This window comes from Carassius gibelio, chromosome A6 (genome assembly GCF_023724105.1).
Source record: "Carassius gibelio isolate Cgi1373 ecotype wild population from Czech Republic chromosome A6, carGib1.2-hapl.c, whole genome shotgun sequence".
Classification (NCBI taxonomy): domain Eukaryota; kingdom Metazoa; phylum Chordata; class Actinopteri; order Cypriniformes; family Cyprinidae; genus Carassius; species Carassius gibelio.
Window position 1 is genome coordinate 8258989 of NC_068376.1, and position 21433 is coordinate 8280421.

General features: G+C 36.7%; 2 protein-coding genes across 2 annotated transcripts; one reads left to right on the top strand and one right to left on the bottom strand.

The window, feature by feature from the left end:
* The first annotated feature begins 2850 nt into the window (after positions 1-2850).
* On the top strand, positions 2851-11520 carry LOC128015382 (DNA replication licensing factor MCM6). The gene is made up of 17 exons (XM_052599188.1): positions 2851-3043; positions 3341-3487; positions 3785-3895; positions 4011-4260; positions 4897-5062; positions 5145-5290; positions 5366-5516; positions 6430-6571; positions 6762-6903; positions 6998-7105; positions 8227-8382; positions 8477-8605; positions 8740-8901; positions 9737-9869; positions 10393-10578; positions 10703-10842; positions 10972-11520. The coding sequence occupies exons 1-17, from the start codon at positions 2943-2945 to the stop codon at positions 11092-11094; spliced, it is 2493 nt and encodes an 830-aa protein (XP_052455148.1). The 5' UTR covers positions 2851-2942; the 3' UTR covers positions 11095-11520.
* A 2502-nt stretch (positions 11521-14022) lies between these two features.
* Positions 14023-21034, bottom strand: LOC128015384 (protein lifeguard 3). Its single transcript, XM_052599190.1, has 12 exons — positions 20648-21034; positions 17459-17688; positions 16436-16506; positions 16205-16269; positions 16037-16090; positions 15903-15953; positions 15621-15660; positions 15445-15482; positions 15097-15184; positions 14910-15005; positions 14776-14829; positions 14023-14650 (listed from the first exon to the last, which is right to left on the bottom strand). Exons 2-12 carry the CDS (start codon positions 17673-17675, stop codon positions 14501-14503), a joined length of 924 nt encoding a protein of 307 aa, XP_052455150.1. The 5' UTR covers positions 17676-17688; positions 20648-21034; the 3' UTR covers positions 14023-14500.
* Between the last annotated feature and the right edge of the window lie 399 nt (positions 21035-21433).

Consider the following 21433-nt stretch of genomic DNA (forward strand, 5'->3'; position numbering starts at 1 on the left):
GCTTTACCAACCAATGCCATTAAATCCTCGCTGGATTTTCCCTCTTTGGAAACTCTAACTGAAAGACTTTGACCTCAAACAGCTCTCAGAGCTCTAAAGTGCTCCTGTGGCCTTCTTTTGATGACCTTTGACCTCTGACATCTGTACTTTACTTTCATTCACTGTCTTGCTTCTGGTGGATGTATCTGAAACCTGTGCTATGTCTATATATATTTATTTATGCATAAATCAACTTTTTGCCAATTCTGCCAATGGTATAATATATATATATATATATATATATATATATATATATATATTTTTTTTTTTTTTTTTTTTTGTATATTTAGTGACAAACTGCAGGTCACTTTCAATTTGAAACATAAGTCTTTGACTCAAAAAATCTGAATTTATCACAAAAAATAAAATAAATAAATTCATCCATTGTCATTTTCTTTAATTTGCATGTTATTGCATTGCATCTTAATTAAAAAAATATTCAACATGTCATGAATAACGTTTTCTTTAGCAGACCTTATCAAGCTATATGTATATTTATAGTAAAAACGTATTTTTTTGTAAAAAAGTATATATTTTGTAAAAACAATCATTATAGTTGATTTTCATAATGAAGTCACTGAATGCTGAATCACTGGGTAAACAAAATGCAGTCACAAGAACTCTGGAGTGACGTCAGCACAGCTCTCAGAAAACAAGTTACTTTTGTCTAGCTATCATCATTTATTGAGGGGGCGCCTACACATGATCAAGGTTACACACCAACCAAAAAAACAACTCAGTATTGTGACATTCAAAATGATATCTGTCATATCTTGTTTTACTTCATACAAACCTGCCGAATACTTGTTTTCACCTCAGGAAGATCTGGCAGTTATGTTGTTGCGTGCAGGATTGTGAAAGACATAAATCTCCTGACTAATGCAATAAATTCTGCTCACCCTGCAGCTGCAAGCAAGAAAGTCCTCGCACTGCTGTGCCAAATATTACGAAACATCTGATGTACTGAAGATGCCCTGCAGACAAAACCGTCTAGACGCCGTTCGCCTTAACGCCATATACCTGGCTCAGATGTGTGTAGAGATTCAACCAATGCCCTAGCGTATGTTTATCATGTTTACCGAGTAACAATGTGATTTTACAGATTACAAAAAAAAAACGTTTGGGTTTCAAACATATCGAAGGTACATAAACAAATAGGCCTGTGCACCCACACACAAAGAGAAAGGTGGAAAGATTGTACAAATGAACTGAACCATTAAAATAAACATAACAGTATTGATTTAGTTATTGTTTTTTTGTTTTTTACACAGATAAGCATTGCATTGACGTCTTTATTCTTCCTACCAATGAAAGTGTGACTCAAAAATTTGAAAATGCCGCCTCAGGGTGAAATCAACCGCCATGACGGAAACCACAAGAACAGAAAAGAACACAACTCAGGGTACACCCAACAGACTAAAAACTCTCACAGACACATATACATACCACAAAAATGTGTTTTACTCACTATACTAGACCAGCAAGTGTGGTTTTTGGTCCAACCAAACCATCAGGTACAGATACTGTTATCTGTCCACAAAGTCCTCCAGCCACACACATCTGACTGAAACTTGTCAGCAACATCCATTCTATAATATATATTAGTTTGTCAAAACAAAAATATGAATCATGACTTATCTGTGCATGTTATTAAAAAAAAAACACATTGTCATTTTTAATAAAAAATGTAACATCCTGTGCTTAGTCTAAAATGACTTTCTTCTCTTAAAGATGTCACTTGACTTTTGGACAATATTAATAACAAGATTACTAGTCATTAAAACGTTGTTTTAGCAAACTTTCATTTGGTGCTGATATGTTTTGGTATTGTAATACCCACTTTTCACAGAAACTCCAAACATTTTTTCTTTTCACTGAACATGTAAATACGAACTTGAAAACATGTCAAGTTTGTTAGTCGAAGTCTGCATGCATGATTTAAAACTACGATTAGCGCCATCTGCTGGCTTGGTTAAAAAGCTGTCTGTTTACATATAACATAGAAACACCGCCATCTACTGTTGACAGAAGGAAATTCCTTAAATTCTGACAATATATAGTGTGCCAAGAAAAATAATTAGAAATCATACTGAAAAGCAACAGATAGAATAAATATTTTGTTTCAGTCATTAAGTGAGTGCCGCAGCAATAACAATTCAAAGTAACGTAGGGTGGCAAGTTTTAGTTTTCCTGCATTGATACTTTGTGCAAGACAATTTATTGTATTTTGAAGTTTTCATCGAGGTTACAATAATAGCATAATAAATAGAAAAATACAACATAGCAATTTCTATATTTTCTTTAAATAATGCCCTATTAAACATTTACAAATAACTATAATTGTTTGGACCTCAACAGCGCAGAAAACAGTAACATGTATCACGTGACAGGGTCGCGTCTAAGTATAAACATGTTTATACATAATGCCACGTAATAACTTGCCAACTTAGTTTTAGCCACTTGATTAAAAAATATAATTAAACGTTAAAACAGCAATATTATTATTATACATATTTTATGCACTATGGGTCTACCCGATCAATCAAACTTCTAGGATGCTGTCGCCTGTTTTGGGTAACCCCCATACTTTCATATTAACAAATACTTTTCCTATTTTATTGCAACTGTTAACATTTTTCTAAGTATCTTTATTGAAACTGTCTAACCTCAACATTATGCCATGCCCCCAACAGAAAGCTCGAAAATGATTGGCCACAATTGTCCAATTGTAGCGGCAGCACCGAAAACCAACAATCTGATTGGTTCCTGGTGGCGCGAAAATGATCACATGGTACTGCATTTCGCGCGAAAACTTCTGAAACAGCGACTCGTGTGCTTCTTGTGCTAGACGGGACGAGAGTAAATTTTTTGTTATAACTTTGTAATAACAGTTTATTGCAAAAATGGATCTTATGGAACATGGAACAAATACGAATGCTGGTCAGATAATCAAGGACGAACTGGCGGAAAAATGCCAAAAATTATTCCAGGCTTTCTTGGAAGAGTGAGTAAATGAGCTGTCCCTTATTGTCTTCAGCATCACGAAATGGTACACGATCGGTTACCGTATTGAATTATAACAATATTACCTATAAACCATTACAGGCTTTTTAGTCGCACGATTTCATGTTAAACTACATGTATATATTTATACGAAATTATAGAATTCATGTGTTTGCTTGAACAGTATACTTGTGCAGGTGAACATGCATTTTGTGACACATCCACGTGTGATTTGTATATTGATTTTTTTTTTTGTGATCAGAATTTTCTAGTAATAGTTTTGTGTACGATTCCACAGGTTTCAGAATAGTGATGGAGAGGTGAAGTACCTGAGAGACGCAGAGGAGTTGATCCGGCCGGAAAGGAACACACTCGTGGTCAGTTTCACAGACCTGGAGGGCTTTAATCAAGAACTGGCAACAGCCATCCAGGAAGAGTTCTACAGGTGGGAAAGAATCCGAAAGAAAAATCGAAATCGCTTTCATACATTGCTTTTGAATTTTGTCAACCATATACTTTGCTGTGTTCATCTTAATGTTGAGTAATGTAATTATTAACGCTTAAAACATGATATAACCCATAATCTCAGATGTGCAGTTATTGTGTAGTAGTGTGTGTAATATGAGTATGTACTGAAAATTGACAAACATTCTGCACAGGCTTTGACTGCTTTATGAAACTGATAACATATTGTTTTTACCTGCATGTAGAAAGAAAAACTATTGGTTCTGTTTTGTATTAGACTTTACCCCTTCCTGTGCCATGCTGTGCGTAATTTTGCTCGGGATCACGGAGAAGTTCCTACCTCAAAGGAATTCTATGTTGCCTTCCAGGATCTACCAACTAGACACAAGTAAATAGAATTATAAGACTCTGTGATGACTAATTAATCATTCAAAACAAAAATATTGTCAGTTATGGACAGATGCCTTCCTAACTAATGTGCTCCTGCTCTGGGTTCCTTGCAGGATCCGTGAGTTGACCGTGGTGAAGGTTGGCTCACTTGTGCGCATCAGCGGTCAGGTTGTTCGTACTCACCCGGTTCACCCTGAGCTGGTGAGCGGGACCTTCCTGTGCTTGGACTGTCAAGGAGTGATAAAGGATGTGGAGCAGCAGTTTAAATACACTCAGCCCAGCATTTGCCGCAACCCTGTGTGTAACAACCGTAGACGCTTTCTCCTGGATACAAACAAATCCAAATTCATCGACTTCCAGAAGGTATGACAAGAAGGCGTACATTTTTATGTTCTTTGGTAAACCCCCTTTCCTGTCATAAAAAGGTAGAGAAATTACAATGCAAAGCATGTATAGGTAAAGTTCGAAATTCTGTTTTGTAGTTGATGATGTCACATCGGTAAGGATATTTTTCTGTTTGCTAGAATTTTATAAATTTGCCATTTTTCCGCCAAATATTTTCTGCAGCACACAAGTAAAGTGGCAGAAAAAGGTATTTGTTTAAATTGTAATTTGCAATTAAATATTTAAGAAATAAATTTTAAATTTAAACTTAAAAAATAATGAAAATACCATTAAGTCAGTAAATATTGAATATAAAAAGGTGATTCAACAGATGTTTCTAATGTCAGTTTCTAAGTGGCATAGGGCTGAACAATTTCTGTTGTTTATTCATGATATTTCTAATAAAACATTGCAATTTTGATTTAAAATGCAATTTAAAAAAGCTCAAGGTTTGAATGTTATATTTTTTAAAAACTTTTCCTATTCTGATGCACTCTGTCAGGATGATTGAGGGGTTGATATTTCATCATACTAGCCCTGTGACATTGTTGATTGCTTTACTGTGTTTTAAAGTGTTGTAAGGGTATTTAGATGCTTTACTTGTCTTGATTCCAGGTACGCATCCAGGAGACACAGGCTGAGCTGCCACGGGGCTCCATTCCTCGTAGTATGGAGGTGATCCTGCGGGCTGAGGCTGTGGAGTCAGCACAGGCCGGAGACAAATGTGACTTCATTGGCTCCCTCATTGTTGTGCCAGATGTATCCCAACTGTCCACACCAGGTACACATCTCTCATCCAGTCGGCCCTCACTGATATTTATACAATTGTTACAAGTCTGAAGATGCCGTTATGTTTGTTTCAGGTGTGCGTTCCGAGACTAGTTCTCGTACAGCCGGGGTGCAAGGTTACGAGAATGAGGGACTTCGTGGACTTAAAGCACTTGGTGTCAGAGAACTTTCCTACAAACTTGCATTTTTGGCATGCCACGTAGCCCCCACCAATCCCAGAGTAAGAGTGAAGCCCACCATTATGGCATGAAGGTCTCATTTTCAGATTATTTTAATGGGATGTCTCCGTTTGTAGTTTGGCGGGAAGGAGATCAGGGATGAGGAGCAGACGGCAGAAAGTATCAAGAAACAGATGACGGTCCAGGAGTGGGAGAAGGTGTTTGAGATGAGTCAAGATAAAAACCTCTACCACAACCTCTGCACCAGCCTCTTCCCTACCATTCACGGTTAGTCACTATGAACAACAATATGTCTTGCAATCAAAATTAGGGATGTGCGACATTATCAGAAAGATATCGGAATCGACCGATAAAGGTTCAGAATGGAAACATTAGCATCAGTTGATTTGAACAGATTTATGCCGATATGCCTTGCCGATTACACGAATAGCTCACATGTGCTCAGGGTGTGCTAGCGCTAAGATCATGTCAGCAGTGTGGTCATTCTTGAAGCAAACTTTTACCTGAATCATGATTACATTTAATGGTTTGGATTGCCATATTTTGAGAAAGTATGTACAGAATGACACTCCATAGTAAGCAGCTAAACTGTTCGTCAGTGCTGCGTGGTTAGTGACGAGCACAGAGAGAGAACAAAACAAAATGCTTATCACGAATTAAAATTCGAAACAAGCCAAAAGGAGACTGGTTTTCCTTTGCTAAAGTAAGCAAACTTTGTTTCCTTTGCTCCTACATTTCCCAGAGGAGCGTGACGCATACGTCTTCCACCTGCATGTCTTACGGTAAAAGTCTAATACTCTGCATCCCTAATCAAAATGAATTCATATATTAGTAGTCAAGCAGTAAATGGTGAAAGCAGTAATAGGAGAGAGGTTTGGCTTATTTAAAACAGATTAATAAACACTGTTAAAAGTGTACATTTGCAGTTGTTACCCTAATGGGATAATTTACGCAATTACTCAACCTCACATTTTTATAATCACATTATATTTATGTTTATCTTCTAAACACAAATAAAGATATTTTAAACCCTTTAAAGTGCTATTTCTTCCTGATCTGTCCGTTAAAATTAATTTTAGTTGTGTAACCAAATGTAGTTGTGTCGACCTGTTAATATAAACAATCATGTGTGTGTGATACAGTACATTTTTATTTCTGATATGGACTCTGTTGTTTTCAGGCAATGATGAGGTTAAGCGGGGGATTCTGCTCATGTTGTTTGGAGGTGTTCCCAAAACCACCATGGAGGGAACATCTCTGAGAGGAGACATCAACGTCTGCATCGTGGGAGACCCCAGCACTGCCAAGAGCCAGTTCCTTAAGTAAGACTTATTCATCTTTTAATTAATGATTATTTATGAACAGGTTCAAAACTGTAGGATAGAACAGTGTTTTTAGAGTTGGAATTATAGAGCGAATAACTATTATTAGGACGACATTTCCAATTGGTGACGTTTTCTTCCAAATTGTGTTTAAAGATGTATTAGTTCTCACAGTTTGGCTGTTGTTCAGGCATGTTGAGGAGTTCAGTCCCCGTGCCGTCTACACCAGCGGGAAAGCCTCCAGCGCGGCCGGTCTCACAGCTGCTGTGGTGAGAGATGAGGAATCACACGAGTTTGTCATCGAAGCCGGAGCGCTCATGTTGGCTGACAATGTGAGTTATCTTTACAGATGATTTGTGTACATTCCAATTTGTTTAGTCACTGAAAATCCCTATTTGATCCCTGATTTGATATCGTTGTCCATAGGGTGTTTGCTGCATTGATGAGTTTGATAAGATGGAAACGAGAGACCAAGTGGCTATCCATGAGGCTATGGAGCAACAGACCATCTCCATCACCAAAGCAGGGGTCAAGGTAAGGGTCAAAATGCAGATTTGTAGGACACATATTCGCATTTGTGACATATTTTGTACTAGCAGTTTGGATTTAAAAAAATGTGATAAGGTAATTATTTGAGGTGGAACTAATATAATGACAAATCCGTGTTTTTTTCAGCTGTGAACATTAAAGGGATAGTTCACCTAAAAATGAAAATGAAGCCATGATTTACTCACCCTCAAGCCAACCTGGGTGTATGTAGTCCTTTTCACACTGCGATTCTGGAAAATAAACGGGTACTGTGTCCTGGTAATTGTTCCCAGGTCACTCGATTTTTCCCCGTTCACACTGCCAGTGATTTCCTGGAATATGTGCGTACTTGTAAAGGTCCCCTAAAGACACGTGACATCAGGATCTTACGTGTAATGTACGAGACGTTAACTTTCATTAACTTTCTCTTAAGCTGGCGAACAATCTCAGCCTCTTCGCGGAAAGTGAGGAACTAACTGATCTCTGCTTAATTACAGTTTATACATATTTTTTTAGTCGCAAATGTTGATCTGCCTTCAAAACACCTGGTAAAAAAGTTGTGCGATAACGTACGTCATCACTACGACACAGCCTTAATGGCATTAGTTTGGCTTTTGTTCACACAGTGCTCATTCTGGGACTAAACCCAGCAATGTTACAAGGTCCCCGACCCAGGATCAATCCAGGAATCAATCCCGGGATGTGTTTGCGTTCACACAGAAGGCGACCCGCCAATGTTCCGCCAATTTTCCAGGTCCCTTGGGACTCTTGACTTTCTTATTTTAGACAAATACAATCAAAGTTATATTAAAACATGTCCTGGCTCTTCCAAGCTTTATAAGTGCAGTCAATGGTGGATTTTGAAGCAAAATAAAGTGCGTCCATCCATCATAAAATGTACTCCACATGGCTCCGGGGGATTAAAAATGGCTTTCTGAATTGGTGCATTGGTGTAATAAAAGTATCCATATTTCAAACTGTATAAACCGTAATACCATAATTATACCATCGTACAAGCGTACACTATCATTTCAACCTGTATATTGCGTAACTCTAACCATAATGGTTTTTGTAATTTATAATAGTTCCATAAAAGATTCTATTTTTTTGTTTTGTTTAAATTGTAGGCCACTTTGAATGCTCGCACATCCATCTTGGCTGCAGCAAACCCAGTGAGCGGGCGTTACGACCGCTCCAAATCCCTCAAACAGAACATCAACCTGACGGCACCCATCATGTCACGTTTTGATCTCTTCTTCATCCTGGTAGACGACTGCAATGAGGTATGAGCGGACAATGCAACAGCCTATGAAGATGATTGTGGATACAGCAGGATGTTGTTAGACTGTTAGTACATCCCTCGGTCTCTCCCTTCAGGTCACCGATTACGCCATAGCCAGACGTATAGTGGATCTCCACTCCAGAATTCAGAATTCTGTTGACCGTGTCTACAGTCTAGATGAGATTCGCAGATACATGCTGTTCGCTCGCCAGTTCAAGCCGAAGGTGAGCGAAAGGAAGATTTATCTTCATTCTTCCTGATGTAATTAGGTATGTTTGGCGGAATGCATTTGATCTCATTGTCACAATTTCAGCTATTTCTTAACTATGTCTCGATCTGTGTGTGTGTGTGGTATCAGATCTCAAAGGAGTCTGAGGAATTCATTGTGGAGCAGTACAAGCGTCTGAGACAGCGGGACGGCTCCGGAGTCACTAAATCAGCCTGGAGAATCACAGTCCGCCAGCTGGAGAGCTTGATTCGTCTTTCTGAGAGCATGGCAAGGATGCACTGTTGTGATGAGGTGTGTAAGAAAAAAAGGGAAAGACTAAAGCATGATTTTTGTGTCCTGAAATATCATTTTGGTCAACTAATCTCTAAAATAAATAGCAATGTTAGTTAAAAATGTTGGTAACATATTACAGTAAGGTCTTATTAGTTAAAATAAATTAACTATAATAAACAATTTATCGGTTACAGAATTTATTAGTGTTTGTTGATGTTAGTTAATAAAAAAGACGCAGCTGTTCATTGTAAGCTCATGTCCATTAATATTAACATCGAAACTTTAGATTTTAATTATGCATTTGTAAATGTTTGAAGATGTGAAGCTATTTATTAGTTCATGTCTCTCAAAAGTCAATCCATATCAATTCACCAAATTATTTCAGTAATTTCTAAAGGTCCTTGAAACATACAACAGCAATTGAACCAGAACACAGAAAGACACTCACTGAGCAAACAAGCGTGACAGACAACAGGATAAAAATGACAAGCAATTTTCTCTGTTTTTCCAACTAAATTATCTGTTATCTGCGAAAAGCACACTTTGGTTCTTCCGCTCTCTCTCTACAATCACACACATACTGTACAGACACACACTTGCACACAGAGACAAAAACATACACATACCAGAAGTTGCCCCATGCACTGCCCCATGATTATTATTTTTTTTTCAATGAAATAGTTTGTAAGTGAAAAGCTAAAAGACATGACTTAGTAGTAAGGTGGTACAGTTTCATTAGTAGAGACACAGATGAGAGATATTATCATCTTGGGGTTACAGTTTTTTTTTTCAATAATTCAACAGCATGTCACCAGTTATTCCTTACTTCTGTCTCACTGTTTCTATCTTTTAGGTTCAGCCAAAGCATGTCAAAGAAGCGTTCAGGCTGCTTAATAAGTCCATCATTCGGGTCGAGACTCCTGATATTAATCTGGATCAGGAGGAAGAGGAGGCCATGGAGGAGGAAGACAACAATCAGATCAATGGTACAGTCATCCTCTGTTTCTCTCTAATTTAAGTCATTTTGAGAAATCAGTCTAGTACAGCAACCAACGATTATCAACTAGGGCCCCCAATATGTCTTATTTCAACTGTGTTATATTATTCTTACATAAAAGTACAGTGCATCCAAAATTGAAAAGCCTGTCATCATGTCGATCCAAACCTGTATAACTTCCATTCCTCTGCTGAAGAATGTTGGGAACCGAAAGTGTTTTGTTATCAGCATTCCTCAAAATAATGATCTTTTACGTTCTACAAAAGAATGCAAGTTATGCAGGTTTGTACCGACATGAGGGTGAGAAAATGATGACAGACTTCTAATTTCTGGCTGGAGTATGTCTTTAAAATGCTACAAAAAACACAAAATGTGTACAGTGTTAAACTATCATATTTTAGTTTTTTTTTTATTACAAAAGAAGTACCAGAGGTATATATAAGCCTATATAAAAGGGTCTTGGAGTCAAAAAGTACCATTGATCTAAACATCTGTTTTCTTGCTCTATTTAGGGCATGATGCAGATAACCGTGTGAATGGAGATGTTAATGGAGAAGTGAATGGTCATGTGCACACAAATGGTATTAACGGTCATGGAGTCAATGGAGAAAGCACTAAACCTTCACTGCGTCTGTCATTTGGGGAGTATAAACGCATTTCTAACCTGTTGGTGCTACATCTGCGTCACGCTGAGGAAGGTGAGCACTCTGTACAAGCTGTAACTTTAGTCATTATTATGTGCTTTTAACAATACTACAACATGACAAGGTCAGACAAACACAGCCCACAGGAATCTAATTAGTATTTTGCTATTTCTCCTAGCCGAGGATGAGACCGCACTTAAGAAGAGTGAAGTAGTGAACTGGTACCTGAAGGAAATCGAATCCGAGATTGATTCAGAAATGGAACTGATGAATAAGAAGACAATGATAGAGAAAATTATCTACAGACTGGTTCACTGTGTAAGGAAACAGTTTCATGTGATTTGAATCCCTTTTCTGTGTAATTTGAATATGTTGTGTGGAGACTACATTATGCATTATAACAACAACAACAACAACAAAAAACCTATTCACTTTTTTCTTCATCAGGATTATGTTTTGATTGAGCTGACACAGTCTGGGCTGAAAGGGTCTGCCGAGTCCAGAGGAACAGAATCTCAGGAGGAAGACGTTACGCTGGTGGTCAACCCCAACTACACATTTGATGACTAGACTTTTTTACCTTTACATTCTCTGCTCTGTCAACTCCAAATAAGAGATTGTTAGATAGATGGTGATCTGGAAGTGGCGGTGTCCCTATTCAGTCTCTTTTCTCTTTCTGTAAATTTCTTCTGCTCTGGTTTTAGCAGTTTCCCCACTGTTTTTGCATTGCTTCATAAGGATGGCTTTAATCTTAATTTTAAGAGGATTTGTGACTTTGCAAAAACCAGTTCTTTGTAAATATGTTTTTTCTTTTTTCTAGTGTTTTAGAACATTTCAGAATGTTATGGACATGCATAAAATGTTTTGCATATATAGTTTATAATGTTTTATTAATGTCAAAACAAGTTGTGTTTGTTATGCAATAAATTTGAATACATTATTTTTTTTTAAGTAACATTTGCATATATTAATATATAAAAAAATGTAACGTGTCTAATTTTGGCTACACTTAAGTTTTTTTATATACATATATATTTTAAAGTTTACAGTACATTAACTTAAAATTAACTAAAGCTTATTAAATTGTAAGAAGTGCAAGTCAATACAAGCAACTGATAAGAGTGTTTTTTTTTTTTGTTTTTTATTAAATTATAGGTAAGCAAGGTATGTAAAACAAAAACTAAAAAAAAGTAAATTTTCAATAAGAAATCTCAAATGTATTTATTTTTTATTCAAAGTACAGTAACAGTATTTTATCATGAAACCTTCAAAAAGAAGAAAGGGGAAATTAAAACAAAAGTAAATAAATTACAACAAATAAAAAGTAGCCAGGGGTATTAACGTTCAAAACAAAGATAGAAGATATACATATATATATATATATATATATATATATATATATATATATATATTCTCGTATACAAAATATAAAAAATCAATATACCGTTCACAAGCTTTCAAAGTTCCTACAGTTTTCTTACGAGTGTCTGAAACTGCCGATATATATAACTTACTTATTTCATTCAACGAAACCATATAATTGTTTCCTATTGCTAAATTTACACTTATGAATGTGAAATTTGGTCAGCGGTCTCTTTCAGTAAACGAATCTAGTAAAAGTTATGTTCCTCTTGGTCAGGATAGAAAGAGAACATCTTCCCCATAAGAGTGAAAAAGCGTCTCTCAACAAATGTATTTTTGTTCAATGAGCGCGTCAGAGTGCGTCAACAACAAACCACGTGAACGCGCGTTCTCTTCCTTTCACAACAAAGATGGCTGCGTCCTGTCCGAAGCTGATGAGGTCGACTTTGCAAAGTAGGTAAACATATTAACATGTAATTTAATAATAAATCATGAAACACCTGAAGGAATTGACTGTACATCATCATTTTTACTTTTGAAATATATTTCTAAACCACTGTTACTATTTTAAAATTACTGCTGAATTGCCTTGCGTACACCATGATAGCTTGACATGCACATAATAAATGAATGCAGGAATAATATACTGTACTTGTCAACTGATTAAATGCAAACAACTATTCAAGATAAATTTGGCTAATGAGAACTGGGAAGATTAACTACTCATGTACTCAGTATATCGCGAGTAAGAGTTAAGATTGGATGCCACTACTTCAGGAAATCTCATCAGTCTACATGATCAATAGAAGCATAAATGTTTTAAGCTATAACGTTAGGAACGAGGTCACATGTAATCACAGCCATTCTTATACTTAGACCAATATTGCTTGTGTACAACACCAGTTCAGGTTTTGGACTAAAGCATCTGCCGGATGTAAAGATTAGTATTATCCATATCTATGTTGTTACTGAATGGTATTTTAACAAAACACTATATATGTGATCTAGTAGTAGCTCAGTAAGGTAATGATGCATCTGCATAAAAAATAAATGTAGGCTTGGCTTAATGTGATTATACATTATTTAACATCCTTTTTTCAGGTTTGTTTAAGTTATCAAATAAGACATTGTGGATAAGATCTCCCTTTGAGCCGAGAGCTGCCCATCTCAGACTGCAGGAGAATGTTTTACACAGCAGAGCTCTTCACTGCGGACATTACGCTTTGCAAACCATCACCAAGACCGAGTCTCCAAAAGTTATGAACACACAGAAAGCAGCTGAACCTGAAAATAAAACCAACCAACAAAAAAACGAGGAGGAGGAAGAAGAGGAGGAAGGTAACAGGCCTGAGTACATCCCCAAAAGAAAGGCCAAAAATCCACTGATGAAAGTTGGGTATGCATGGTAAGTTCTGTCAGAATAAACCAGTATTGAAAAGTATTTCAGACAACTGACATGGAGATGTTTTCTTCTAGGATGCTCGGCCTGCCTACTGGAATCATTGGCTTTATTCTGGCAAAGAGACAGGTGGACAAGAACCGACTGAAGCAGCTGAAAATCAGACAGAGAATGAAGAAAGCCAACGAGGGAGATTACGAGAGAGAGCGATATTCACCAGCCACCAGGATGCAGTGAAACTTCTGCTTTGTGAAATGACTCTATTGTGCACTTAACGGTTGGGTTTCCAATGAAACAGTGGGCTGATTTATTATGGTGTATGGATCTTTTGATCTTATGGGTAAGGAGTTGATGAAGATTTCAGTACAGCCTGTGTGAAATGTTTTATATATGTTGATGCAGTCATCACCTTGCTTGTTCATATGCATACAGAACATTATAAGCAACCACTATTATCTATTAAAATCACCTAAATAATACTAATGTTGCTTTTGTTATCGTTATCCTCACAATAACAATGATTACATAATAGAAACCTTAAACACATTTTTGACCAAAATGTGGCACGAGAACACTGTATCAGAAAATACAGGTTCATTTTGTTTATACAACTCAAATATACAACGTTAATGTAGTTAACACTTTTTATGACTGTTTATTCATGGTGTATCTAAACAAAGAAAAGGCATCATTGTACATAATCTGAGACATTTAGTATCAAATAAAAAATACATTCATGAAGTAAAGACATTTATTTCCCAAAGTTTAAAAAAACGAAATCTGATATAGACTTTTCTTTTTCATATAAAGGTGTCTGCAATAAATACTCTAAATTCATTAACTGGAAATATATTTTAGACTGTATGTACACAGCAGAAAAGCTAAACCCTCAACCAAAATGCAAATCGAAATCAATTCAGCAGAAATTTTCACAATAGAGATCCACTTCTAATAGACAGCTTCCATTTCTATGACATGGGACCAAGAACTCAGTGTTGGCTATATAATATCACTCATTTTATCGGAATATATGCATATGTTTAGTAAATCATGGAAATTATATTTTTCCCTTATCAGTTGTTCCATTAGTATAAAGCTAGATATATTTTTTTGTAGATTTTAGCACGGAACTGGACGGAGAAGACACTGCATAGTGCATAAACATTAAAGCCATTATGATGGTAAAGAAAAGGTCCATAAGCCAGCTTGAAGCTTCTATCTCTCTGCAAATCCAATAATTTGCAGGAGGAAGATGAAGATCTGGACAATGTCAACATAAAGGGAGAGAGCCGCAAACACATACTCCTCTGGGCCAATGGAGAGCTTCCTGTTTCCGATGAGCAGCTGGGTATGATAGGCCAGAAACTAATCATTTGAAAACACACAAAAGCAAAGTAGATTTAGGATTGAACGAGTAAACTATTTTCCTATGCAGAGCTGAAGTATTCCAAGAAAAGGTGAATTCAATGTGATGCAGTCTACAGACATACCAGAGTGAATGCAATGGCCCCTATTGCTGCATAGAGCATGTGAAGCCATGGGACCTGAAACAAATGGTGAAAAAGTCAGTTAAATGATCAAATGACAATTTCTGTGCAAATACAAGACGCAAACACATGCTTACATATTTGAATGACAGCACGATAGCCGTGATGATGCCAGTCACAAACACTACGATTCCGAGGACACAGAAAAAACCTGTACATTTAGTGAAATCCACCTATAAAAGAACAGAAAAGCATGTTAACACACACATTAACAAAATAATGTAAAGTCAGGGAGATGATGGATATATTATATGCGTAGCCCACCTTAGTCTGGAAGCAGAACACCGTCACCGCAACAGATACAAGAACAGTGATGGCCAGGGCCAGGAAAACTGCCCTAGTGCTATAATAGCTACAAACAAAAAATGACATTGTAATATTCATAATTCTATATTCTTATTAGCAAAATAAATAAGTATGGGGTCTATAAGATTTTTGTCATTTTTTTGAAAGAAGTCTCTTTGCTCAGCTCACCAAAGATGCATTTACTTTATCGAAAATACAGTGAAAACAGTAATACTGTAAAATATTATAATTTTAAATAAAAGTTTCATTTCTCTACCCACTGGATCTCATCACTGAGATGAACATATAGTGTGCGCCATGTCTCACCTTGCTATATTTCCAGTCATGAACGATAAGGCCAGTGTCTAAAACAAGAAAAAAAAGTCTTTAGCATCCTTGATGCAATATCTGCAGCATTACATGTAAAAACAACATTGCCCATTACAGGTTTGGCTACAATCCATCTCAATTCCTTTAGAATGACTTAGAATCTTCCAACTTACAAAAATGGACAACAGGATCAGGTTCCACGGGAAACGCCTCCTAATATGTGTGACAAAGGACAGGGCTAAATTCACTGGTTAACATTACATCTCATGTTTATAGTGGCTCTTTTTTACGAGGGTTTTAATTTTTAGATTCAGCTATTTTTGTTTATACTGGCTGGTATGATTTTTGTGTCTTCATTTTTACGGTGTCAAAGTACTAAACTACGAGCAGTTAAAAATATCACCACCTGATCCTTTTATTATTCTTTTATTCTGAAAATGGAGCAATCATCTCACCTGGGTCCCTGACAGCAAACCAATACGATGTGTGTGACAAAATAGATAGCACTGAAAAAAAAATATTTCAACGGTCATGCACATTCTTCTACTTCACTACATTTGTTTTCTCATTAAGAAGGTCTCATTCTTACTATGAAACCCAGTAAATGGCTGGATTTTTCCTCACAAACGCTCCTACAGGTTCCCTGTGTGAATAAAAACACGAATGAAAGTTTAATGACAAAACCTACCTGAACAAGCTTTATTATGGGTGAACACAAAGCACAGAAAGTAACCACACCCCCCTAACAGAGACTCACACAAATGTGAAAATAGCCACGATGGCAGCTGTGACGATGAGCTGAGAAGCGAGGATCAAATAAACCTGCAAGACAGAAAGACCATTTTCCAAACTCATCCATATAGAAAAATGACTACTCATTATACACATACAAAATCCATTCATCTGAAACAACGACTGAGTAACATTACCATTCAAATCTATTTTACTTAATTAAGATTATGCAGATTATAGAAGAATGGTTCCTTACTTTCCGTATAAAAGAGTGACGGACACTGATATCGTCGAATCCTCCTGTTGTGGTAAATCCTCCATCGTCTCCTGTAAACAATCATGTGTTCTGTGAAAACTATATTTACATCTACAACATCATTCACATCAATCTGTGTAAATAACCCATCATATAACTGGGAGATTCTTCAACCTCTGGCACAGAGGATCATAAACCATTACTAATACTTAAAACTATTTCAAAAGATAACTGCCCTGTCCCAATAAAGCATTTTCCAAGTTAGTATATTTGCTTACAGTGCCACTGAATAGCATGCCTGTGAAGAAATATGTGACGTGATATGGGAAGAAAATATAGATAATTCAAATATCACTTGCAAAACGAACATGCTTTAATTGTGTCATTTTCAGTTTTATCACATTATGCACAAAGTGTGCAAATATTGATTAAATTGTGTACTGCTAGCTTTGAAATGAGCAAATATGGCATATAAAACCAAAACAAAGGATTTTTTTTGCAATTGTTATTGAATTATTAATATTTTTTTATGTCACTATTAAACCAATAAATGATGAGATGTGGTGGGAATTTTCATTCATTTTAGAAAAGGAAGTGAAAATTTATTACATTACGAGAAAGAGACCTGAAACCACCACAGATATATACGTAGTCATTCAGTTGCCAGGGACAACAGTGAATTATATAGTGTCGTTAAAATTAGAATGCTGCGACAGACCAATCAGAATCAAGTATTTCACAGAGCCATCTAATTAATCACTACATCACTTGCCAATCAACACTAATCTAGTTAGAGCTAGCCTATAGGGGCTGCATTACCAAAAATGGTGACTTCAGTTAAGATTCAATACCATGGCCTCAAAATTAAACTTCCTGAACAATGGATTGTTTAAGTAATGAATCAGGTCCTAAACCTAATCAGCAGGCCATTAAATATAGTCCTTAAATATTTCAGGACATGACTCTATGATAATAAAAGTAAAAAATTGGAGGTTGACAAGATACTAGAAATAGTAGTCTTACCTATACCGGGAGGAATGACTGGGATGACAGGTAGACTTGGCGGGGAGTATCCCGGAGGCTGTCCATGGTATGGATCATTGGGCTGTGGGTAAGGTGGCTGTCCTGGGCTTGCGTTGAAGCCATATGGGGGGGCAGAAGCAGGGTAACCTCCTTCAGGCTGAGGGTTGGAGAGCAGCCGGGAATCATCGTAACTCGGAGGGAAATCTGACCTTGACATGCTGCTTTACCACCTGTTGGGAAGATGAGATACCATAGTGACCATTTGTGCCAATAAAGTGCAGAAAACACCCAATATATCAATATATCAATGAACAGCATTATTGCTTTTGTAATAACTTCTCTATACTAAACAATCAACCTAATTACTAAATTTGTCAGTGGTGTTGCTGGTTCTTACTTTTTCAAAAATTATCGTTCAACAATTTAGTTAATGAAGTGGATAAAAAGCAGATCAAATCATTCATAAAATACCGCAAGTGTGAGAAATTCAGCTCTGTAATGATTAATTTTTTAAAGGTCACATTTGTCGTGTTTTTTTGAAGCATTGATTGTGTTTACAGTGTGCAATATAACGTGTTTATGTTTCGCGTGTAAAAAAATGTGTATACCGCTGTTTTTACTGTCATAAAAACAGCTGATGACTTCCTTGTTCTATAAAGTCCGTCCTTCAGAAATACGTAACGAGTTCTGATTGGGCCAGCGGTTCCTGTGTTGTGATTCGACAGCAGCTGAGCACAGAATTGTGTCGGAAACACGATTGGGCTAGTTTTGAGAAGCAAGTGGGCAGGAGCATGGGCTGGAGATGTACTTATAATCACAGGAGCGTTTTTACTGACAAGATGCGCATGAAGATAATCAAAGAATAATCTTTGTGTGAATCCGGCATTAAACTGATTGAGATTGAGGAAGCTGTCCTCTGCAAAATGTGCTGCACATAGTTTTACACGTGGATTATAATTTTCGGGAACCGAGTTAAACATAATTTGTAACCATCGATCTCTAAGTACAGTGTCCCTGGGAAGGCCAAACAAAGATGATTGGACTCCGAGATGAAAATAACAGCATTTCGACGACATGGTGACAAAAACAAACGCAACTCTTCCTCTTCTCCGTCGGAGCGCAACAAGACCACGCCCCCTTTTTTGTGTATTCCTGTGGGCGGAGGTTAGTCAAAAAACGGTTTTAGTGACGTCATTACTGCAGGAACTAGAGGGATGTAGTCCAAACTGGTCGTTCGATGTAGGCGAATTCTGTTAAATAAAATATCTCGCTTGCCATGGAAATTTGAGCTTTAGAATTTTAAAGATATTATTTATACTCTAACAACAACATTACACACTAACTAAAGTTTAAAACATGGGACCACGAAGAACAGGACCTTTAAAACTATTCAGACGGAAATGTAAAATGATCTTAATAATTGTGGACAACATTTCTCCAGGAGCACTAAACTTAGAATATCCTTTCTGCCTTTTCCCATTAAGAACTATTATGTGGCTGTGTAGGGGTTTGAGAGGTCCAGATGCACACAACTGAACTAGTAGAAATAAATTAACTCCGTGACTGTACTTCTACTCATTCTGCGTTTTAAAAGGTTTATTTCCATTTTAATCCTTACAATGACATGCATGAAAGATATGAACTGATGATATTTTTAGGATCTGGGAGTACCAAAGCTTCAAATGTTATGTTGCTATTTTCACTCACACAGTACTGATCACAGCAAAAAAAAGCACTAACCAGTAACCACACTTTAAACCGTCTTCCTGAAAACAGCCGACAAGACACAGCCCATGAAAGGCCTTACAGTGAGGGCTGTGGTTGTGGACACACATAGTTTTTCCTCAGCAACTATGTTTCCCTTTGTTTTGAAATTTGAAATTATATATATATTTTTTTTTTTTTGCCATGGGTAAATACATTATTTGTGCACCAGGATCATTACTTCCTGTTATCAAACAAATGTAAAGCAGGTCACTCAGGACCACACAGTGAAAATAAGGAAAATCTTATTCAACCCAATTCAAAGTCTAAACTGGGTGAATCGGATTGTCATTTAATGAAAGTATCCTGGGAAAGGGCGTTTCTGCATTTCATGTTCAAAAAGGAGTGACTGTCAAATTTACTTAAGACAGCAACTAAACTGAGTCAAAGGCCGTTACTAAATGAACCAACATTTTCCAGGATATGTGACAGAACTCCACGAACAATATAAAACCAGGTTTAATGTCACTTTTTACTTTCAGACCAAGCACGTGTTAGTACTCTCTATATACCCCTATGATATGTATGCTGATTATAATGTTTACAAAAACATAGAGGGTGCTCTGCAATTCAAGCCAGACTGGAAAAGAATGTCTCCATTCTTGTATCAGTTCAACACTGTCAGTTTTACTCAACCATGCCTACCATACACTGTTACATCGTTATGTTCTCTGCTCAGCAAGCTTTTATTTTTAAATTGGAAAAAAAATGACACTTTCACTATCTTACTGGTCCACCCTAGTACTGGAATTTGACAAAATGTTAGCTATCAGCCATATTCAAATTACTGTTCTACAGAGATAAAGTTACTTTCACAGTTTATTTATTCTCTTTTTTCCTGATAGGGTCGATATGGCACAGTGAATATGTTTTTAATATTATATATGTTTTGAATAGAAAACGGTGTTAATGTGATTGAGCTGAAAAGCAGGCTGTGTTTCAATATCGAGTAAGCTGCCTACTTCCACAGCGGTTTCGGGCGTCATAGATGAATGTGTGTGATGATGTTTAGCAGGCAGCTCAGAGGATATGAAACACGGACACAAGGGGCCAGAAATCATGTCCCTAAGAGGTCAGGAAGAAGGCAAAGTGTAATCTTATTTTACTACCATATTCCTCTAATATAATTTAATCTTTAAATATAGACTAGAAGTCACTTAAGTTATTTACTTATGAAAACAAGCTAAAAGTCACGATGATAGCTAACTAACTCTAGAGTTCTTGAACATGTTCACATATTTTGGCCTCACTCCCCCCCAACAAATATTTACCATGTCCATGGTGACCGTGGTTTCCAACAGTACTGGTTATTTTACTACTGTTAAAGCATTATAGATTACTCAATCGATGTAACAAGCAGCAGAATTGTACTTTATCCATTACAATAGCATGTGATGGTAAAATGAAACCGTGTAACAATCTTACCACGCGCTGTTTGAAATCCAGAAAACTTTACACGATCGATGCTGAAGCTTGAAGGAAGAAATATCTAGCGATATAATCCTTCAACCAAAAATTCGTGAGTTGACGCACTGATCCACCTTCCTCGGTTTCAGTTCAACTAATGTAAAACCAGCAGTCAGCTGACGACGTTAAATATTGACGGTCAGTGTAACGTGCTCAAGATGCGTATAAGCCAGCAGGTGGAGTCAGCCTGGAACATTTTGCGTGTAAATAAACATAATTCTCAGAACAAGGTAGCTGTTATACAAGAACAGTTATGCTTTGGCTCTGAGTAAAACTAAAATGATATCTAAAACATTGTCTGTCTGTTCTCGTAATGTAACACTTCACCACACAGCACCACAAAGACTCATGTAAGAAGTCTGTCGAGGGGTGTGTGTGGTGAACTAGACACACCCAGGCTGCATATTTGAGTTCCTGCTACAAATTGGGTGTGTGCCCATATGGGTGTGTGCCGAGCTCGTTCTGTCTTACACCTTATGGTGCAAAATTGGTCTTGCTACTTTTCTGCAATCAGTATCAAACGTTTATTTACCAAATGTACAATATACAGAGCTGGGAGGTAACTAATTACATGTAATCTGGATTACGTAATCAGATTCCAAAAATGAAGTACTTGAAACTAGATTAAATTGCATTTTAAAATAATTTTAATCAGACAAGTTACTTTTTTATTGATTGAATGATTACATATTATTCACACAATAGCATATTATTCAAATTATTAAAAAGTTTTATTTTGATTGT

Bases quoted from the DNA above. Each gene is read 5' to 3' on its own strand.
- LOC128015384 (XM_052599190.1), bottom strand. From the start codon at position 17,675: ATGTCAAGGTCAGATTTCCCTCCGAGTTACGATGATTCCCGGCTGCTC. The intron at 15,954-16,036 runs GTAAGAATGAGA...TTTTTTTTTCAG, and splicing joins GCCATTTACTGGGTTTCATA to TGCTATCTATTTTGTCACAC. The intron at 15,661-15,902 runs GTGAGATGATTG...CACACATATTAG, and splicing joins GTTTGCTGTCAGGGACCCAG to GAGGCGTTTCCCGTGGAACC.
- LOC128015382 (XM_052599188.1), top strand. From the start codon at position 2,943: ATGGATCTTATGGAACATGGAACAAATACGAATGCTGGTCAGATAATC. The intron at 5,063-5,144 runs GTACACATCTCT...TGTTTGTTTCAG, and splicing joins ATCCCAACTGTCCACACCAG to GTGTGCGTTCCGAGACTAGT. The intron at 10,579-10,702 runs GTGAGCACTCTG...TATTTCTCCTAG, and splicing joins TCTGCGTCACGCTGAGGAAG to CCGAGGATGAGACCGCACTT.